Here is a 22,249-nt window from a genome sequence, read left to right as displayed (position 1 = left end):
GAACCCAGGAGTTCTCAACCACTGAGCCACATTGCCAGCCCTTTTTAAAATTTTTGTTTGTTTTGAGACAGAGTCTCACTAAGTTGCTTAGAGCCTCACCAAGTTGCAGAGGCCAGCTTTGAACTGAGATCCTCCTGCCTCAGCCTCCTGAACTGCTAGAATTACAGGCATGCACCGCTATGCTCAGCTGTCCTACCATATTTCTGGAAGGAACATTTAACTACCTAACTTTAACTTATTCTTTTCTAGATGATAATTTTATTCTGGTATCTAAGAATTCAGCTGTAATGCTCCATAGGTGGTCAGAGCAGACAAATGAGAAATTAAAATGTTTTATGCCATAATTACTTTTATTTTTGACAGACCTATTTATAATTTATTCAATAAATGTGGTTTTGTTTTCTCTGCAGGACTCCTTAAATATGTTATCTAGTAAATCTCAGTCTGTATGTATATGTATGTGTGTGTGTGTGTGTGTGTGTATATATATACATATATATATATTTGAAATTCATCTCCAAATGAAAATTTCCCTTCAACTTTTGTCTTACTTTAAGATAGCTTTCCTAGTCATTTTTGTTTTGTTTTGTTTTTTTGGCACTGGGGATTAAACTCAGGGGCGCTTAACCACTGAGCCACATCCCCAGTCCCTTTTAATATTTTACTTAGAGTCAGGGTCTCGCTAAGTTGCTCAGGGCCCCGCTATGTTGCTGAAGCTGACTTGGAACTCACGATCCTCCTGCGTCAGTCTCCCCAGCCTCTGGGATTTCAGGCATCAGTCACCATGCCTGACCTAGTCATTGTCTTTAAACGTATATGCTTTCCTCCCTTTAGAAAAGTTCATCGTGTGTTTCTCATACATACTCCATGTTACAAAACATTTTCGAACGGAACTTGAGAGTACTAATTCCCTCTTCCCATGAAATGAATTGTCCTCTCCTTAACATGTTTATGATACTTTACTTCTAATTCTTTTCAAGTGAACCCACACTCATATACATAAACACACACACCATTTTGGTCTTTACCTATAGCTATGGCCATATCCTTATTCTGCTCCTGTCCCCAGAACCAAGCACAGTGCTTCCTGACACAAAACAAGCACTTCATAAATATTCTAGTGAATAAATGAATGAATGAAAAGCAGAGCACAATTCCATTGCAGTTTAGAAGTAGGTATCTTTTAAATTGGGGGGATCACTGGAAGCTTCATAGAGATAACGACATTGAACTATTCTTTGAAAAGTGTGCTGATCTTTAATGGTCCCCCAGTCCCGCATAAAGTGTACTATGATCAAGAGTCAGAAGAGTTCAGTTTAAAGTCTTTGGGGGAAAAGAATAAGTAGCTTACAATTTAGGGGAAAAGGTGACATATCAACCCATTATTATCAAGGTAGTTTAGGTCAAGGAAGGTTATGAATTTAGGATAAGAAGTCTAGACTTCATTAGGCAAAAGAAAGCCAATAAGATTCTTTTGTATGTTTGCATTTTTGTGTGTGGGGCGGGTGCGGTTTTACAAAACCAGAGTTATATTTTATCAAGAAAATCATGGTAGTGCTCTGTTAGATGAATTATGTGTTAATTAAGGTGATGCTAACATCTATAACAGACCCTGAATTTCAGAGGCCTAATACCCCAGAAATTTGTTTCTTTCGTTCAGTATTCCAATGTGGGATGTTCCTAGGTGCTGCTGAATTTTCATCACACAGTAACTGGGGACTCAATCTCTGTCCATCATGTTGTCCTGCAACTCCCAGGAGCCTTTGTACCTTCTGCTTCATTCAGTCAATGGAAGAGGAAAGAATCTAGGAAGAAGCTCCACCTTGTTCTTAGTTCCCTTAGTCTGCTAATGGCATCCTTCTTTTTTACTTCCATACCACTTCTAAGAACTAGTCTTGTGGATGCAATGAATGCTGGGAGAGGTAGCCTCTGACTAGGCAGGCAAACCCTAATAACTATGCTAAGTAAGGATCGGTGATTCTAAACAAGTCTTTGGTGGGCAGAGCCATCTCTGTTTAAAAGAAAAACATTAGAATGGGAGACCCCAAATAGCCTTTGCAACAAACCCACATGAGCAGAATTCAGACCCTAACCAGAGTAAAGATAGAAGGAATGGTCAGGAGGGATGGACAACAGGTTTCATTCATGATTCAATTTCTGAAGTAACTCCAGATCAAATATAATTTGATTAGTCCTTGTCCTCATTTAGGTCAAGCAGCTCACTGAGCTGATGGTTCTCTCTCAAGCTATTAGGATAACTCACCTGCATTACCTAGTCCCACCTTCTTTTCCTAAAGAAAGATGAGAACAACAGTGATCCATATTTTTTAAAATTTTTTTTGTAGTTGTAGATGGACAGCATGCCTTTATTTTATTTGTTTATTTTTATGTGGTGCTAGGGATTGAACCCAGTGCCTCACATGTGCTAGGCAAGCGCTCTACCACTAAGCTATAGCCCCAGCCCCCCAGTGACCCATATTTTTACACTGATTTAATTGAGAATTGATTTATTTCTCATTTCTTCCTCAGAGATCTTAAATACAGAGTGATTCCACCAACCTTCTTTGATTCTCAGAGAAACTCTGGTAATATTATATTCATCTTTCTCACTGATTTACAAGAGGATTAACTAATAAGGATTTTTAGGCATTTTGCTTAATTTCACAATCACAAATAATAAGGACTATTCTCCTAACCTCTTTGCTTTCATTGGTAAAGTTTGGGGCTTTTAATTTTCACAATATTTATTTTAAGAATTATAATTTTCTTGTTAATTTGACTGTGAGATGGCAAGATTAATAAACTTTGCCCCTGGGTACTCAGTGATTATTTTTCTAATTGCTAAACAAAAGAAAATTAATGGAGATAAAGAGCAATGGTTCCTCATTAGATAACTCTAAAATTCCTTATTCACATCTGAGGCTAAGTTTTTTTCCCTTTAATGTAGACACTTTCTATAGGAATAAACAGATCTCAACTGAGTGATCCTGATCAAAATGAACTACCCACAATTTAACAGGAACTCTGGCAGAAAAGAATAGAGAAGGGACCAGAAGGAAACTTCAAAGGTTTTTTTCCTGAATGTATGAAATGGCTGTCTCAATAGCTGCTATTTGACATTGGGAAGAAAGTGCTTAGCAGAGAGGTCCTTGGTGACTCCAAGGAGGAAAACCAAAGTCTCCACTGTGGTCACCAGCTGGGCCCCAGCAAATGGCATGTCCTCTCCTGTACCATTGGTCATGTGGCCTGATAGGATGCCCCATCTCAGCTCCAGGAACTCAAGGCAGAAATGGCTTCACTGTGGTGGAGTAGTGGCTTTCAGGGAAACAAAGTCCTTTTTGAAGCATAAGGGGTGGGAGAGCTAACTTGAACTTAACACATGGAGTGGAGTCATTCATATCCTTTCTATAAACAATGCTTCTCTCAGGTTATTATATTTTGAATGGGAAATGATGAATAAAAGCTTTAATCTTATTGAAGACTTACTTAGCAATTGCTTAAATTCCCTCCTGATCTAAATAACAGTCATTCCACACACTGTTTAACTACAAAGCCCTTTCACAAAGGCTTATTTGTTTTATCCTCAAAGCCAGGGGCATGCCAGGTATTATTAGTTCTGTTTTACAGACGTGGATGGCAGAAGGTGGAGGGTGGAGGGTGGCTAAGTAACATCTAAAGAATCATCTAATTTGGGTATTGGGTCCAGTCCATTCTCTCCAAAAATTTCCACAGGTAGCTCAAATCTGCTAGGTAAAGGGGAAATAGGCTGGATTTGGATTTGACATTTTTCTATTGCTTTAGACCCTGAAACCAATGAAAAATGATCAGGCAAAAGGTAGGCTGCAGGGGAGGACAAGACAGCAGGAATCTGTTCTGCTGGATAATCAGTACCTGCATCAGAAGCTTTGGCTGCAGTGTGCATTGTCTTAGTAGTTCTCAGATAGCAAATTCCCTACTATTCAATTATTAGCACAATTGGAAGAAAGAAGAGCATTTTAAAAGCCAATAATTTCCACATTATTTGATTCTAGAAATGTATGCAGGAGTATAAATCCTGAAGAGAAATGTATACTTGAATGCTAAGAATGGTTTAGTAAAGGGCCCAAAAAACTTGGGATCATACAGACCTATTTGGTTGAAATTCTGGCTCCACCACTGATGAACTCTGCTAGGTTGGCCAAATGATCTAACCACCGTAATGTGGTTTCCTGATTCATATAGTGAGGACAATTATAGGGCTTACCTTATCAAGTGGCTGTGTGATTTAAAAGGCAGAGTGTACATAATACATCTAATCCAGTACCTGACTATTATTATCATTATTGACATTTAACACACCTTTCACACCTTTCTCACCCTGTCAACCTCAGTGCCATCTTCTGAGTAATTATACTTGCTGACCAAAGGATCTGCCCAATAATACCATGTAATGTTAACTCCCTTTCCTTATGAATATACTTCAAGTCAAAGGTAGTCTTTCCTTAGAAGATAGAAAGCCATTCTCTTGGGACTTTTTATACTGCCCAGTGCTGTATCATGGAACTGTGGGTGCTTCAAAAGACATTTCTGGATTAATGCCACCTCAGTCTTTAGCTCTTATCTCATTCTGCTTTGTCTTTGTTACTGAAAGTTTGAGCATTGGTGGAAATTTCAGTGGAAAATAGCCTGAAAGTGGAAAGAAACAGAGGCAGGGGTCCCACTAGGAAAAGTATGTGCTGGAAAAAGTAGAAACCTATGAATCAAATTGGCCTAGACTATACTTCTCCTATCCATTCATTATGTCCTTAGCATAAATGGAGAAAATAATATAATTTTCATAGAGTTCATAGTAGAGTAAGTAATATGTGTTGGCACATGGGAGAAACTCAGCAAATGCTAAGTCTTTGCCTTTCTTCCTCTAAATTGAAGACATGAATGAAATTCAAAACATTTTTAAATGTTTCCTTCCCACACAGCTGTCTTTACTAGGCTCAAATCAATGCAATTACCTTTGCGATACCTAAGCCATGTTCATACATATAGGCCAGATTGAACATGGCTTGTGCACTCTGATATTTGTCAGCTGCAATGCTGTAATGTGTAGCTGCTGTTTCATAATCTTTCTTAGTCCCGTAGCCATAGTAATGGTAATCTCCAATTTTTACTCTAGCGAATGCGTTGCCTAGTGGAAACATAAGAAAGATAACAATCATAACTCAAATGGTTCATGTGTAATTCCCAGTAAGTTAACCTAATGATCCTTGAAAATAACACACACACACCCATACACTCACACACACACACATACACACATTCAGAACCCCAGAATCAGTATTAGATATAGTTTATAAAATAAAAAATATATCACTTGATGCTAGTTGTCTTGATTGTAGGAAAAGATTCATGGTATAGTATAAGTGTTCTTAAAAAACAATATATTACAAATTTTACCTTTTAAATTCATTTTTTTGTAGGTAGCTCAACTCTCAACCCCACCCCTTCCATTCCTAGTCTCCATTCCTGAAGACCTACTTTTCTATATCATTGGTTTCTTCCTCTGTACCATATCAACCGCACTGGCCATTTGAACATGCTCTGGTATCTTCTAGAAATAAAAATAAATATGCTCTTTAACCCATGGTATCTCCTAGCTACTGCCACATTTCTCTGCTCCTCTTTATGATCAACATTTTCAAAAGTGTGTTCTATACCCACTATCTCCAGACCTTCACCTCCCATGTACTCTTCAACACATTTCCATTTGACCTCTGCCCCTTACACAATGAAAGGGCTATTTTCAAGATGGTTGGTGATTTCCATGCAACCAAATCTCTGTCTTCATCTTACTGGACCTCCAAGCAGCTTTGGAGCCACAGAACACAACTGCCCAAGAGCTTTCCTTTCTTGGCATCAATGATATGGCCTTCATTTGATTTCTCTCCATCTCATAGATCTTCCCTTTTCAAACTCTTGCCCAACTCCTTCTTCCCAGTTTCTAGATATTAGCATGTCAAGAACTTGCTCCTATTTCTCTTTCTTCTTTTCTCTCCCCCACCCGCTCTCCTTTATCTCAATTCTTTCTCTAAGAGACCTTATCTAGTCCCCTGGTCATCTATATATTAGCTATTTCTGAATTTTTATCTATGTCTTTCCGGGGCCCAGACTCTTATATGTAGTTCCTTCTGATTGCTTGGATCTTAAACTTAAGATGTCTGCAGAGATTTCCTAAAACTTTTTCTTCCCATAATACTAGCACCATCATTGTTCACACTATAAATCTAGGAAAATCATTCATACTTTCTCTTTTTACCTCAACTCCATCATCCAATTTGCAAGTCCTGTTGGTTCTACCTCTACAACACACATCTCTTGACATTCCTCACCATCTAGTTTAAGACTGGAATACTAGAATAGACTTCAAACATTTTTATGTCCCCATATTTCAATCCATTCTCCACACAGGGTGATCTTTTTAAAATGCAAAATTAAGTCACGTTATTTTTCTGTTTAAAATCCCCAGTGGCTTCACTTTCTACTTGGAATAATATCCAGCTCTTTACCTGACCTATGAATCATACCTAACATGTCTCTTACCTCCCTGACTTACCTCACTGCATGTCACTAGGAGTCTAGAAAGTTCTAGACTTCTTGCCTTAATAGTCATTCAAACACAACAAAACTCCTCCGCCTCAGGGTCCCTCAAGTCCCTCTGCCTAGAGTGTCTGAAATTCTTCCAATTCTTCACATGTCATTTGATTCTCAGCACAAGGCCACTTCCCTACCTAGAGGCTTTCTCTGACTACCTTCCTAATGCAACCCCTCAGCCCCCACCCCAATAGTAACCTATCCCATCTCCATGCTTTTATATCCTTCACAATACATATCATTGTTATCATATTTGTTTCCTAGTTTATTTTCTTTCTCCCTCATGAGGGCAATAACTCTATAAGGCAAAACTAAAGTTATCTCAGAACCTGGAATGGTATAAATCTTCATGGAATGAATGAGTAGAAATGGTAGAAAATGTTTTAGAAAATGCTTTCCTCAGGGGTTAAGTAATTTAGGAAATTGCTCTCCAACAAACACGAATATGTCAAGGAGAAAAGAGCCACTTGACGTTTTCAAAAATGCTATCTCAGTCTTTTGAAGACCACATAGGGATGACTCCTAAATGAGGTGGGGTCCTTATTTCTATTCTTCAGAAGACCATTAACTAAAAAGATGAGGGAAAACGCACCTTTGACATTCATCTCAGCTGCAGCAATCCTTTGCATAGTCAGTCTAGGCTTACTTGGAAAAAAGAGGAGGTAGCCTTTATGGTATAGTCTGAGGTGTTTCATTAAGTGATCTAGGAGTCCTTTCAAAATTTCTCCCCATTTTCCTTTGAGGGTATAAATTTCTTTTAATCTTGTATAATCCCATTAAAATGTAAATATCTTTTAGAGAGCCAACTTTAGTTCTCTCAGAGTCCAGCTAATGTTATAAAACTTCTTAAAAGTGACAAAGACATGAGTTATCAGGGTTTGCTTGCCATATGCTTCAAAATGTATAGGCAACTGGGAGTAAGTCCTTTTGGGAATGGTACCAGGAAAGAATCCTAGAAAGGCCCGGAGAGGTAGGAGGTCCATAGAAGCCTAAAGAGAAATGCACTCCATTTCTAATTTTGTCCCAAACTGCCCTTCTTTGTTATAACCACAAAGGGTGCAGACTCTCCTGTGCATTTTCAAGCTTTACAAGCTCCAAGCAGGATCCCAGAAGTCTGAGATTGCAAGGCAGTGAACAAGCTGATTCTCAGAGGATTCAGCTCCACCTTAATGAGCAGGACCTACCAGGGGCATGTGGTGATTCTGACAGGCTCCTGGGGGGATCTGTTGACAGTAGAGGGATTTCTTTTTTGGTTTCACAGTTACAAGGTGGTGACTGAGTCCTGATGGCTCAGTGCCCTCTTCACATGAAACAACTGCTAAAAGAAGCACCACTAGTGACTAATTGGAAAATTTCATTATTAGATTTCCTAACCCCCAAGTGAGACACTCACAGCCACATCTTCAGGGACATTTAATGCCTGACCTCTCTGTGACACAGAATTAGTTTTAGAGGCCTGACTTTTTTATACTGGGAAATTTGTTTAATATTAATGTCCCCTCATTTTCAGTATCTTTCTTCCTTGGTCCAATTCACACCATTTCCTATCTTGGAATAAACCTGCATTTGTTGCAACTGAGCTGATTTGCCATGGCTGAGAGGTTGCTAGTGTTGTTTTCCCACTCTAAATAAGGTCTTTATTGCATTTTAGAAAGCAACGGCTTTTTAAAAAAGGGAATTTCTCTCTAAAATTGCACTGATGGCTTGCTGCTGTGCTACTGGCTCAACTAGATCTGAGAAGGCACAACTGTGACTTTTTCCTCTGCCTCATATTAGCATCAGCTGAGAATCATTTTTTATCCTATTCATTTCCTGTTAAAAGGGATGATTTGGTCTTAGCATGATAGGATTTTAAGAAACTTAATTGGAAGCAAAATTGCTCTCTCTTTTTTTTTTTTTTTTAATATTTATTTTTTAGTTCTCGGCGGACACAACATCTTTGTTGGTATGTGGTGCTGAGGATCGAACCCGGGCCGCACGCATGCCAGGCGAGCGCGCTACCGCTTGAGCCACATCCCCAGCCCCAAAATTGCTCTCTTATTGTAAGAGTTCTCCCCATATCTAAATGCCAATTGTGACAGCTTTATAATATTGCTCTAATTTTAATAGTATAATTTTGGGAGAAAAATGCCACAGTGATGCGAATGCCTCCTGTCAAGGCTTTTCCCACCAATGGTATTTTATATTCTTTACCACATGGAACACCAATAAGTGGGAGGGACATGAGAATTCCAGGTAAGGGAAAAGGATCTTCCCACTCATTTCTGCTTTGTTTTTGTTTGGTTTTTGGTTCAAATGTGTTAATGGTTATAGTAAATATCTGAATTTTATAGTAATCATCAATGTGATATTTTAGAAGAGAAATCAAATGAGTCTCAGATACATGACAAATTTTGCCTATAAACACACAAAGGCATAGGTCACATCCCTGATTAGTCCAGTAAACAACTTGGCAAATGAGTGACTGAAGCCAGACTAAGAAAATTGTTTTCTTGAGTAAAATTATCATGTTTCAAACAACTGCTCTGGTGCCATGGAGACAGAGCTATTAAAAAAAAAAAATTCCTAGGGTTTGCAAAACCAAGGGACTTTGAGAATAATGAAGAAAATTAATTCCTGAAAATGACCTCTAACATCAGTATAGTTCAAATGTCACCTATTTGATAGTCTGCATGCCCAAAAACATTGCTGAAGCAAATCAGATGAATAATAGTGGACAGGGAGAAGGTATTTTCTTATTTTTATCTAGGTTTTATATACCTTGAATGGCAGCTCGATTCCATAGAAGAAGTGCCATTGGATACATCTTCTCTTTTTCAAGAATTTTAGCCTTTTCTAGAAAAAAAAAAAAAGACATTCCATTAAGAAGGCTTAAAATGCCTCTGTAGTAAAGTCATACATGCATATGTATGATTAGAGAATTTTAACTTATCTTTCTTACTAGTTTCCAAAATGAATGCTGAATTGCTTTGAGCTACTTCATACCCCATTTCTGCAAGCAGTGCATACTGAACAAGAGAAGAATCTATATCACCATCCTTATAGGCAAAGTAAGCTGTCAGGAATTTCTCAGCCCAGTGGCCTAGTTCACAGACACCTTTATAAAGCTGTATGTGGGAAAAGAAATCAAGCAGACTAGTTAGCCAGTATATTTCATCCCAGGAAAATGATAATGAAATTTGTGTTCAGCTTCCACTGGCTGATCAGACAAGAATTTTAAGCCTGATGCATGTTTTTTGCAAATTATTTAGAGTGAAGAGTTAATACTTTTTACAGGCACAAAAAATTACAAGTGTGCGTGTGTGTGTGTGTGTGTGTGTGTGTGTGTGTGTGTTGGTTTTTTGTTTGTGTTTTTTTGTCTTGAGAGAAACTTCCTCAAGCTTACTTTAAATTTGCATAATAAACTTTCCTGGCAGGAGGCTATTTGGCAGGACAAGAATGTACTGAGTTCAGGGTTGTTTGTTTGTTTGTTTGTTTGTTCTTTAAAGGGCCTTTGTGGGTACTGCTGCTCTGCTTGGGCAAGTTACAAGGCCACAGCTGATGTGAAAAGGAGAGAATGAAGGGAATACAGTGCCTCAGGGTATAGGTGACATAACTGCGAGGGAGGTGTGCAAAGCTCTACAGGGACAAATGTCAACGTAGCTGAATAGCCCTTATGTAACCAAAAGAGGTTAGCCATACATAATTCATTAGGAAGTTGGCAAAGGAGCAAATCTAAAGATAGATTATTAGCTGGCAGCTTTTGAAATGAGTTTCAGAGGGACCAGATTGCAACATGGAGGTATTTATACTGTTGCAGCAGACATATTTAATAAATCAATGAAGGGCAAAAGGTCCTAAAAGCATTCTTTTGAAAAGTCCATTACTAGCTCAGGCTTAAAGAATCCACTCTTTCAATTGTCATCCAAATCATCAAACACCTAAGGACCTGGCTTTCTGGGAAAAAATGGGCTACATTTTCTAGGCTAAATCAAGCCTTTCGTTTCCCAAGTAGCAATTCCCAATCCCACTAGAAGTGCCAAATTACCCTGGTGATTTGACTGAAGGCTGAAACAGAACTCCTTAACTAAATTCTGAGGCGAGCTCTGAACGTGATAAAAAGCCAAATACAAAAGAGGAGAGATCATTTCTCTTTCTCCCTTTCCCAATCCAAGTTACATCACTGTTTTTTCTCTCTGGCAAATGTCAGTGTTCACAATGTCAATGTGAAGAAAAGAGGTAATTCCCATAAAAATAAAAAGCGCCCACAATTTAAGGACAGTATCAGCTCTCCAGTATCCCCGTGTGCGAAATGATAAGAACTTGAAAAACAGACCAGTATTTACCTCCACGGCAGTTCTGCAGGATCTTAACACTCCTGTTCCTGTTGCATACATCTCAGCCAGATAATAAATGGCAAGGGGCTGCCCGCTCTGGGATGCCAAGTAAAAATATTTGAAGGCAAGTTTGTAATCTTTCCATACTCCAGAGCCAGCTGAAAATTAAAATTGTTTTGAAATATTCCCTATTTATTTTTTTACATTATAATCTATGGCGATAATAGTCATAGTGATACCTGCTAGCTTAAATAGGCTGGGAAAAGCCAATTAAAAGTCAAATCCAAACAACCAATATAAATAAATAAATAAATAGGTCAAATCCACTCTTTAGGGGTGGAGAAGTTGAGTTAGGGTGCAAGAATATAGAAATATGTGAACTTGACTTACCAGAAAACTAAGAAAAAGAAGTTTAATCTCATGAAAATATTTCCTCAATATGGTATAACTCATTAATGAGAAGGAGACCAAGTGGTGGTCTCTAAGGAACAGGAGTTTCACCATGATCTACTCACCATCCTTGTCATCTTTCCATGCCAGGATACCAGTGTAGCTTACCCAGCCACAAAAATGGAGCATAGAGAAGGAAATTCCCAGCTCCAGGAAATCCATCTCTGACCCAACTCATGGTTGGAGCAAGGAGAGGCATTTGGTACTGAAGCAAATGAATCAGAAGATTCCTAGCATTAGAAAATCTTGTCCTGACTCTCCTATTACTCCTCTTTTTGAGTTAGACACACCTGGCATTTTACTTGCAAAAGCTTTCCCTAAATGGTCCTTAAATTTCCTCCCAACTCTAACATTTCTTGGCCTTTAGAGGCAATGCCATGTAGTGATTAAAAGTAAAAGCTTGGGGGGGATGTGGCTCAAGCGGTAGCGCGCTCGCCTGGCATGCGTGCCGCCCGGGTTCGATCCTCAGCACCACATACAAACAAAGATGTTGTGTCCGCCGAGAACTAAAAAATAAATATTAATAAATAAATAAATAAATAAAAGTAAAAGCTCTGGAGGCACATTTCTTGAATCCCAGCTTCACTAACTGTGTGGTCCTGGTCAACATGTCCAACTCAGTTTGTTCATCTATAACCAATGTGCTATGCCCCCCACCCCACTACCTGGTGTGCTGAGAGGATTAAATGAGTGAAAGCATAAAAAGATTTAATATACATTAGGATTACTATTACTCTTTTCCTGGGAGCTTTAGGAATGACAGATCCTGACCTGAGGACTTGGAATGAACTACAAGAAAAAGTCCTCAATGCTCTCCCCATTATAGTGCAAAAAGAGCCTTTCTGTGAGCCACTTTGGAAAACGTCAGCTGACCTCTTGACCATATTTGACATTTATGATATGGTCAGCTGCATTCTGGCTACATCTCTGATATGAAGGACTTGGAAGGGATATGTTCAGTTCTCCTAGTATTTGTCCTGACCACTCCATCTCTCAGCCTCCAGAGAGATTATTACAAACACTCTACCCCAACCTCTTTGCCTCTGCTCTGAGAAGGCATCTTTTTACTTATGAAATTATTGAGGAAAACTCCATATTGTCCTTCCTCACTTGCCTCCCTCCCCATCCTCCTGCCCCATATTTACATTGTACCATTCTTTCCTCCCTCCTTCCAGTCTTCAAGGATGAGAAATCCTACTTCTCTATCAAGGTTAATGAGGTGTCCACTGACATGGGCCCAATCAGATCCTAATACCATTAACTTTTCCAGAAACTTTTTTCATCAATTATAATTATGTTTAGGTCTCTCATGCAAAAACAACTCGCTCTTGGTTCTCGTCCCCTTCGTTCTGTAATTCCATCTCTCTCTTTTACTTTAAAGACACACTTTTGGTAAGAACATTTTAATTCATGTATTTCCTCACCTTTCATTCACACTCTAACCCATTGTCATCTGGCTTCCACCCCAAACAGTCTAATATTCTCACCAAGATTCTCCATATTGCCACTCATTCATTTACTCTCTATGGAAAGCTCTGCCTCTTTGGCTCTTTTTTAGATCATTTTCCCCCCCTGCCCCTCTGACCATGCTGTTTTATTCTTCCTGATGATCTCTCTTCCTCTGCCTATCCTTTAAAAATGACTTGGAGGATCACCGGATTTCTGACCAGACCTCACTGTGCTTTTCTCCATACTCTTTTCCCTTTGTGGTCTCAGATACTTTTAACTCACACCTATTTTGTTGATGCCTCCTAAATCTTTCTCTTCAATTTCAACTTTTCTCTTAAGTTTCATACTTGCTTTTGGATATGTGCATTGGCTAACACAAGAACCTCAAATTGATGCCTTTTCTTCAGTTTTCCTCAAATCCCTCTTCAAATTGCTGCCTGACTGTTCCTTCTTAAACCACTCACACCAACCATTTGGTTTTTGTTGTAAAAGAAGCAGACTTGCTAATGCATATGTCATTCTAAATAAAGCAGCTGTATTTGTAGTACCTACAGTAGTACATGAAGCCTAACTGGAACTGTGCATTGGGCCATCCTTTTTCTGCAGCTTTCTGAAAGTATTTAAGTGCTTCGGCATAATTCTGCAAGATAATTACACTCTATTACTCAAAGCTATATGTATAACTCCATGGTAACAATTGCCTTCCACTTTTTAAAAGAGTGCCATATGGGCTAATTAAAATAGCATCAGAAATGTAATACATTTTATTTTATTATTACATTAGATTCTATTAGGAAATAATTATCTCATTTTCAGTGTAAATTACATATTTTTCTACATTGTCAGTAGGTTTCCTTAGATGTCAGGAGAAGGTCACTCAAAAGACATGTTAAACTAAGATGACAAATTTCTCTATCAATAAAATCCTCAGGAGACAGATATTTCTAAGGCTATTTAGAATCTATGATTCTAAGATATAATTAAAGTTGCTATTTTTGTCACAAGCTTATTCTCCTACATCTTTTTGGCAAAGATTCTACTGAATTATTTTTTTCTCTATTATCAAATACAATAATTTGATGAACCAGGTAATAGAGACTAATTCCCATAAATTAATGAATTACCATGAATTTTACCTTATAAATTGCTAGAAATATGTTGAAAATATAATGAAATTATTTAACTTACCACAGGAACTCCTTTTCCATAAAAGTAAAGGAGACCAAGTCCATGAAGACCAATTGCATTGCCCTAGAAGAGTTACAAAAATCTAAATAAAATCCCAGAAGAATTCATGATAAGGAAAATTACTGCAAAGTCATTCAAAATGTTTGAAATGTACCCAGTAAGAGATTAATCAAGGCAGGTTAATCAGGCAGCTGGCAACTTATTCTGACCTCTCTAGTTTATCTTTTATACCTTCATAACCCCCTCTGACAAGAAAGAGGGAAAAGAATGTCAAATCCTTTCTCCATTCTTTCATCCAATGCTCATTTAGTATTTGTTATATGTGTGATTCCATAATAGGCATTGGGCAGAAGAAGTAAGAGGTTAAAAATGAATGAACTGTGATCCCTGCCTTGAGGAGTTTACAGACTTGTGGATTCTGAGCCATATCAGAGGGATGGTCAGATTTCTAAAAGTCATGTCAAATGTGCTAACTTCTAAAGTGAAATCAATTGAGAGAGTTGTGCTCACCTAGAAGAAGGACATTCAAATGCCTGGAGAGGCTAGGAATTGAAGAGGATTGAATTGTCAGGGTGAAGACATTTGAGTTGGATCTTGAAGGACATACAGGAGCTTTCCAAAAGGGGAAAGTGTTTCCAGACATCCTTCCTACTTTGGTCAAAGAAGGTTGCCATAAATAGCCAAATAACATTTTAGAGACTCTGTGGATTTCAATCCAGCCACTACAGATAGTAGAGCATTGTTAGTATATGTTCCTTCATTCAAATTATACGGTTCATAGTGTCAAACAATGTTTTCTTTTCCACTTGATGCTAAATTAATTACCATTTATTTTCTGATTAATGTCTCTGAGTACATTTAGCACATTTAGTACTAGAAGACAGTGTTCCACAGCAAGTGTTCAAATATATTGGTATTTAGCATACCAATCCCAGGGGAAGAGTGAACCTTGAAAGTGACTTCCTCAACTAGAAAACTCAAATTTTCTTTCTATCTCCCCTCATGTGCTTCACTCTCAGGTAACTGTGTAAGGAGCCATGGCTTGGCCCCATGGCTTGATTTCACCATATCTATATGTTTGTTTGGCAGGTTTATGATATTTCCTCAGGAACTTGAGTTCTAATAGAAAGCTCTCTGAATTTCTTCTTACCATCTAAATTTGGTTATTATGGACCCAAGCAGAGTGTTCTTTCCATTTCAAAACTGTTTCAAGAATCCAAACTTTGGGCCTATACGTGTAATCAAAGGACCCAGTATTATAAGAGTTCTTAAGGATAATCCATCTGTATTTAAAATAAATGGCATCTCCGTTCTCTTCCCTTTTCTTTCCTGACCATGTCTACCTGTGACTTATCTCTAGGAATCATGGGTTATGCTGTTTGGGGAGAATTAAGACTTTGTATGATGGGTTTGGCAAAGACTAGTGAGCCTATCTTCTTCTAATTAACTTCATTTAGATGATGAGAAAAATGGAAGGGAAGGGAATGAAAATGAGAGAAGGTAAGAAAAAAGGGAAAGAAGAAGAGGAAAGTTAGAATAGCTGGAACAAATATTTTTCTTTTTTAGGAGAGTCCCTGGGAAACTGAGGCTCTTTGGACTACTCATCACCTGTTTAATGCCTAGAGTGCTTGTTTAGAACGTTCAGGTCAAGGGTAGCCAATTTAGGTATCTGCAGGAGCCATTCTGGTAATGTAAGAAGTATATTAAGCCAGGTAATGGAGAGAATGGTGGAGTCCAATGTAAACCAGAGTGTGCCTCCCCTGTCCAAAGACAGCAGCAGCTACTTGACCACTCTGATCCAGCCAGTCACACAAAATGGCACTCCTATACAGTCACTCTTACCATTTTCCAAGAAAATCTGAATGTCCAAATCAATTCTTTTCTCACATCTGATGAGTGATATGCTGGCATCATAACAAATTTTGAGGAAGGCCCATCTCACACAGTAGTGTGAACACTCAATTATCATGCTTATGAATCACAAAAGAATCTCAGTATCCAAATTTCAATGTGAAATTTATTTGTTTTTCAAACTCTTTCTGGGCCAAATAAAACATGTGTAGCTAAGCCACCAGAATATACAACTTCCACATTAGAGCTTAGGTTAACTGACATGAACCTAGGAAGAAGATAGTTCTTTATTAGACAGATATTTAATGAACCCTAGCTATGTCCTTGTTGAGTTGAGGAGATATGGCCTTCAGACAGGAGGACAGAAGCCAGAAGATAGAAAGCTGCAGAATCCCAGCAGTAGAGAGTGATTATGGGGTGATTTAAGAAGGGAAAGATGATGTGAGTCAGCAGGGGTGAGGAGGCTTTCTAAAGAGAAAGAGGATTGAGCTCTGTAGGACCTGGAATGGGGGAATCTGGCAAGGGAGTAGGTATGACAAAAGTATGGATATGGAGTTGGGCTGGATATATTCAGAAGAGTAAGAAGAGTCTAAGGCATATGATCCCATACAGGCTTAATGTCCCATAATTTTTAGATTTTAAATTGTTTTCTACATACATTGTTTTTGTTTTTTAACATTAGTGTTTAAAGTACATTAGACCAAAGTGGGTATAAAGTCTATAACTTTGTGTCTTGATACTGATATTACTTTCAAAACAAAATTAAGCGGTAGTATGTTTTTTAAAGTAGTAAAAGGAAAATATGCATGAGAAATCTAACAGATTGTTCACACAGTGACCAAGGAGTATGTGTCTGTACCCACCCAGTGTCATTAAGAATAATTACCTTAAGTATAATTTTATATTTCTTTCATAAAGAAAGGAAGCTCAGGTTTTGAATGGGGTGGCACAAATCACTGCTAGTTACAAAGCCCTGAATAGTTAGGGAACTGACTTAATCTACATACCCAGCTTCCCAGCATTATTACTTTGGACTGACAAATCAGCATTATTTGCCAGTTTATAGGAGATCTTCCTCGGTTATCTTTTTTTTCTGTCTGCTTTTCCTTGTCCTTCTAATGTAATGGTACTCCAGATGACTGGCTTGCTGAGCAACAATTTCATATAAATTACAAGGGAGAGGAGCAGAGTACTAGCTTTCCCAGTAATTTACACCACAAGAGCAGCAGCTAGAGGTGCTAGTCATGTATAAATAGGCTCCTAAGCAGCATGTAGGCTTTTAAAAACTGAGAACAGTTGAAAATACTCCTCAATTTGAAGACATCTTTATTGCCAGTGTTGCACTACAAAATTTTAAGACAAATAAATGATTCCTACTATGTGGTGGATAGAAAGTTTATAAAGGCCATTTGCCAAAATTAGGTTGATGGTTGTTGGGATGAGGACATTCTTTAGGTATAAAAGGATCAGAATCATTAACTAATTTTTTACCTGACAGATAACAGCTTCCTGGTGCTAAGAACCAGGACAAAAGTTCTGATAGCAAGCGATGTATATCACAGTCATCACTCAGTATGAAGCAGTTTGATTCCAGGACCCCCAGAAATACCAAGATCCACAGGTGCTCAAGTCCATTATGTAAAATGACATAGTAATTGTGTATAACCTATGCACCTTCTCCTCTATACTTTAAATCATCTCTAAATTATTTTTAATATATTTCTTTTAGTTGTTGATGGAACTTTATTTTTATTTATGTATATGTGGTGCTGATAATCGAACCCAGTGCCTCACACATGCCAGGCAAGCGCTCTTCCACTGAGCTACAACTCCAGCCCTTTAAATTATTTTTAATATCATGCTATGTAAATAGGTGCTGCACTGTATTATTTAAGGAATGACAAGAAAAAATAAGTCTGTACAAGTTCATTCAATATAGATGCAATTTGTTATGGTGCAGGCATAAGGTATCCCCCCAAAACTCCTGTTAATGCAGGAATATTCAGAAGTGAAGTGATTAGCTGTAAACTAATCAATAAGTCCATACTAATTTGAATGGACTGACTGGGTGGTAACTCTAGGCAGGTAGGGCTAGGCTGGAGCAGGTGGGTTACTGGGGGAGTGCCCTGGAAGGGTTCATTTCCCTTATGGCCTCTTCTCCTCTTAATGCTTTCTGACCCCCATCATGAGCTGAGCAGTATTCCTCCACTGGGCCTTTCCCCCATGATGTGCTGCCTCCACTGGGCCCTTTCCCCATGTTGGGCTGCCTCACCTTGGGCCCAGAGCAATGCAGTCAGCCATCTATGAGCTGAGACCTCTAATCTGTGAGCCCCAAATTTTCCACCTCTAAGTTGTTCTTGTTAGATATTCTGGTCATAGGAATGTAAAAGCTAACTAAAACACAGTTTTGTTTTGTTTTGGTTTTTTGGATACATGGTTGTTGGAATCCATGGGTATACAACCTGGTATATACAGGGCCAACTGTTACGCCATTTCTGTATTCCCTCGTAGTTCCAATCCATTCTGCCTTGGTTATATTTCTAAGTTCAGTCTACCTAACTGGTCTCAGACTTCAAAAGATAATAACTGATTCACAGCACTTACTATGTGCCAAGAGCACTGCTTTAAGTATTTTATGATACGAGGTGTGTGTGTGTGTGTGTGTGTGTGTGTGTGTGTGTGTGTGTGCTCACGTGTACGCACACGCAAGCCTTAAATTCGGATGACAATGTTATCCATAAAATTTTTTTATTTGCTATTTTTGGGATAGTGAGGCACAAAAAGTTTAAATAGGTTAGTCATAGTCACAAAGTTGCAGGGCTGACATTCAAGTCAGGAATTCTGTCTCCATTACCATGTTCTTGATCTCCTTGCCCTGACCACCTTCCTGACAACCTCCTTCCTGGGCCAGGAAGAACTCTGGCTATTGGGTGAGATATGACAGGAGAAAACTGTATATTCCCTGGTTTTCTTTATCCTGAACTTACTGCAGTTATTGACTGAGCTACCCCTTCCTCTCTCTCTCCATCTTTTTCATTTCCTGTTCTTGAGCTAGAAAGCATCACCTACTACAGAGAGGAAAAGAAAGCAGAACTTTTGTTTGGGTTTTTGCTAGCCCTAAGGAGGGCAGCACAAGTCACTCTCCTTTTTGTTTACCAATAAGACAAATGGTGTCTTCCCCACCCAACCCATCTTTTATTATCAAACCAAATCATTTCTCTAAGACACAAAGCTTCCAGGCCCATTATCTGGGCTTGGAACTTCAAAGTCAACTCTTGGGCATTAGTCTATATGCTAACAAAAGCCAATTAAATTTTATGTGTTTATAGCAGTAATTTGAGGACTTACCTTACTGGCTGCCATGGAAAAGTATTTAAAAGCAGTAGCATTATTTTGAGGTGCAGCAGCATTCCCCTCTAAGTACATCTAGGAAAAAGGTAGAAGAGGGTGTAAAAAACAAAAGAATTTCAGGGTGATATAAATATTTTTGAACTAAATAAAGTTAATGATTGCACAACATTGTGAATATAGTAAATACTACTGAATTGTACACTTTGAAAGTTAATTTTAAGCTAATTGAATTTTACCTTAATTTAAAACATAAAACAAAAAAGACTAAAGATACCATCTACTACATATATTCCAAAGTAACCTTGCCCAAGGGCAAAAAAAAATGGACCTTATTTGTGTTTCCTCATGTTTCTTGCATCTTAATTACTGTAGGTAGCCTTTCTGGAAACAGGGCACTTATCCCCTTGGTTACTAATGCAAATTGGCTGCAGGGAGCCAAGGGCAGCACTGGGGAGGTGGGAGAGAGTGGTCTTTGAAGAGGGAGAACACTTCTCTCTAGAAAAATCCTCTACAAAGCCTGCTCAGCAGTCATAGGGGACTCCCAGCAGAGGTGGCATAAGGATAGACTTTGGTCAGTGCAGAACTGGGTCTCATTTCAAGGGTGGGAGAAACCTGATAGGGCTGAGGCTGGGAATGTTCCTAGTCTCAGAGGAACCCCAGGCCAGCTTCATTTTCAAGGCTATTCCTGCTGCCTCAGATAAAGGTGGATGGAGTTTCCTCCCAACCTGTCAACTCAAGAAAACCACCCTCACGTTGCATTTGAAGAGCCCTCAGCTGCTTCCATGAAAGAGGTGGCAGTCCTGTCACCCTACACTAAGTTCATTTAACTGGTACCATTCATTTCTTAGGCTGCTTGTTTGTTTGTTTTTTTCAGTGCTCCGGATCAAATCCAGGGCTTATGAATGCTGGGTAAGCTCTCTATCACTGAGCTACACCTTGAAATCTCTTTTAAATTTTTTCTTGAGACAAGTTCTCCCAAGTTGCTCAGGCTGGTCTCGAACTTGTGATTCTCCTGCCTCAGTTTCCCAAGTAGCTGGAATCACTGGTGAGTGCCACCAGACCTGGCCATTTCTTAGATTTTTAAGAAATGAAAAGTATCGACCAACTTGAAGCATGTACCTTTCCTATAAATGCCATGGCATTTGCACTCCCGGCCTTTGCTGCCTTTAAGAAGTAGTATAATGCTTTCTGGAGAGAAAAGGAACAGTATTATTTCCAGTCACAAATAAATCTTATGCAGTGGCCTTTTGAACCATGCTTTATTTATTCAATATGCATTCAAAAATATCTAAAATGCCCACTTTTTTTCAGGGCACGATTCCAAGTGCTATTTCAGGCATAAACAGGAGAGGGAGAATATATATCTCAGAATACATATATGAGAATATTTATATACATACATATATATATTCTGAAGAGTGGGAGATATATCACATATATATGTATGATTATATATATTTATCTCACATATATAATTTTAGAAGCTGAAGATTCATTTCTCACATTTGGGAAGGCATGATAGGCATGTGGCTTGTAAGGAAGAGATAAATCCCAGTTATAGAGCTAAATAGTTCATTATTTTTAAAAATATAGACGTTTATGTTAACACTGTACTTATTTTATAAGACAGTTTGTACTACAGTTAGCAGAATCCTAATGTTTTTAAGATAAAATAAAACCAGACATACCTGGCTGCCTGGTGAGACTAGGTCTTTCTGCAGAGGTAAGCTTCAAGGCAATCTCTTCTAAATCAAATTAAAGGGGGCGAGCAAAGCCTCTGATTTTTGTCTAGGTCATGACATTCAATGAAACACTCAGTCTAGAACACATAGGGCTGAACTTGTCCCTTGCTACCACATTCTCTAGGCCTCGTCCTGACCTCCTAGAAAATCCTTTCAGAAGAAACCACATGAAGTAATAAAAGAGATCAGTCCCAGGAATGAGACATAAAAACACTTTCCAAAGTGACTTATTAGGACACAATTCTTCTGTTCTTTGACAGGTCTTGACTGGGTTGATGTATAAGAATGTTCCTTCCCAAAAAGAAGAGAATGTTTGAGGAAGAAATGCAGGCAATTTTTTTTTTTTGTACTGAGGATTAAACTCAAGGGTACTCAACCACTGAGCCACATCCCCAGCCCTATTTTGTATTTTGTTTAGAGACAGGGTCTCACTGAGTTGCTTAGTGCCTCGAAGTTGCTGAGGCTGCCTTTGAACAAGTGATTCTCCTAACTCAGCCTCCCAAGACGCTGGGATTACAGTCATGTGCCACTGCGCCTAGCCAGGCAGAACTTCATACAAAAACTTGCTCTAGACACGTTGCCAACTTATTTGAGAGCCACACCCTTGTTACTAAAATCAGTCTGCCTTGTAGACATACATACAAACGCCACTTTCGCTGAATCTCATTGTATCATGGATCCATTCATCCATCTATCTCCATTTACACATCTTAATTTATACTTTTTCAAAAACTTGATTGAAATCTGATATATGCATGGTGGTATGTTATGTGTTATAGGTGTAAGGACCATGTTTTCTCCCTGACAATGATGCTGAGAAGAAAAAAATATATGTTAATAGCAATACAGGTGTAGGTGATAGATGAGATCAAAGGAATGCCATAAAGAATTAGAAGGGTGTAGAGTAACAGATAATATAAATTATACCTAGTTTTCTAATATGGGTTTACAAACCATTTCTTTCCTGATCTTTACAATATCACCATGAAGCAGGTTATTAATATCTGATACTATTTTATGGCACCTAGAATCATGTGGCTAGTACTAGAGTCCCATAACCTGCCTGAATAAAATTCCCATTATTTGGCACCCTGCCTCTATGGTATAAAGCATAAAGCAAAAATGATTAAGTTGGAGATTAGTCACCAATACAGAGGTCATTACAGGCTAGGGAAATGTCAGGGGCCAGGAAATGGTGATAAGAACCAAGCTGTGTCCGGAAAATAGAATAGAAGGAAAATAGAGTAGGGAAATTTTTAAAAGTAGGAAATAGAAATG

The 22,249-nt window shown here is 38.5% G+C and overlaps 1 protein-coding gene and 1 non-coding gene across 2 annotated transcripts in view; both read right to left on the bottom strand.

Annotated features, from left to right (window-relative positions):
* Nucleotides 1-22,249, bottom strand: part of Sel1l2 (SEL1L2 adaptor subunit of SYVN1 ubiquitin ligase) — a 63,389-nt gene that overhangs the window by 5,479 nt on the left and 35,661 nt on the right. The window contains exons 10-17 of the mRNA XM_078049072.1: nucleotides 20,349-20,417; nucleotides 19,227-19,304; nucleotides 14,028-14,090; nucleotides 13,392-13,479; nucleotides 10,950-11,098; nucleotides 9,566-9,731; nucleotides 9,385-9,459; nucleotides 4,989-5,161 (exon numbers count right to left, since the gene is read on the bottom strand). Of these exons, the coding sequence (XP_077905198.1) occupies nucleotides 4,989-5,161; nucleotides 9,385-9,459; nucleotides 9,566-9,731; nucleotides 10,950-11,098; nucleotides 13,392-13,479; nucleotides 14,028-14,090; nucleotides 19,227-19,304; nucleotides 20,349-20,417 (861 nt within the window). The remainder of the gene's footprint in view (nucleotides 1-4,988; nucleotides 5,162-9,384; nucleotides 9,460-9,565; nucleotides 9,732-10,949; nucleotides 11,099-13,391; nucleotides 13,480-14,027; nucleotides 14,091-19,226; nucleotides 19,305-20,348; nucleotides 20,418-22,249) is intronic.
* LOC120887089 (small nucleolar RNA U13) lies at nucleotides 15,914-16,017 on the bottom strand. The gene has a single exon (XR_005730257.1). It is a non-coding gene; the product is annotated as a small nucleolar RNA U13 (small nucleolar RNA).

Source organism: Ictidomys tridecemlineatus, chromosome 5 (assembly GCF_052094955.1).
Source record: "Ictidomys tridecemlineatus isolate mIctTri1 chromosome 5, mIctTri1.hap1, whole genome shotgun sequence".
Taxonomy (NCBI): Eukaryota; Metazoa; Chordata; class Mammalia; order Rodentia; family Sciuridae; genus Ictidomys; species Ictidomys tridecemlineatus.
Note: the sequence above shows the minus strand (reverse complement) of the source record. Positions and strands in the feature narration are given on the sequence as shown.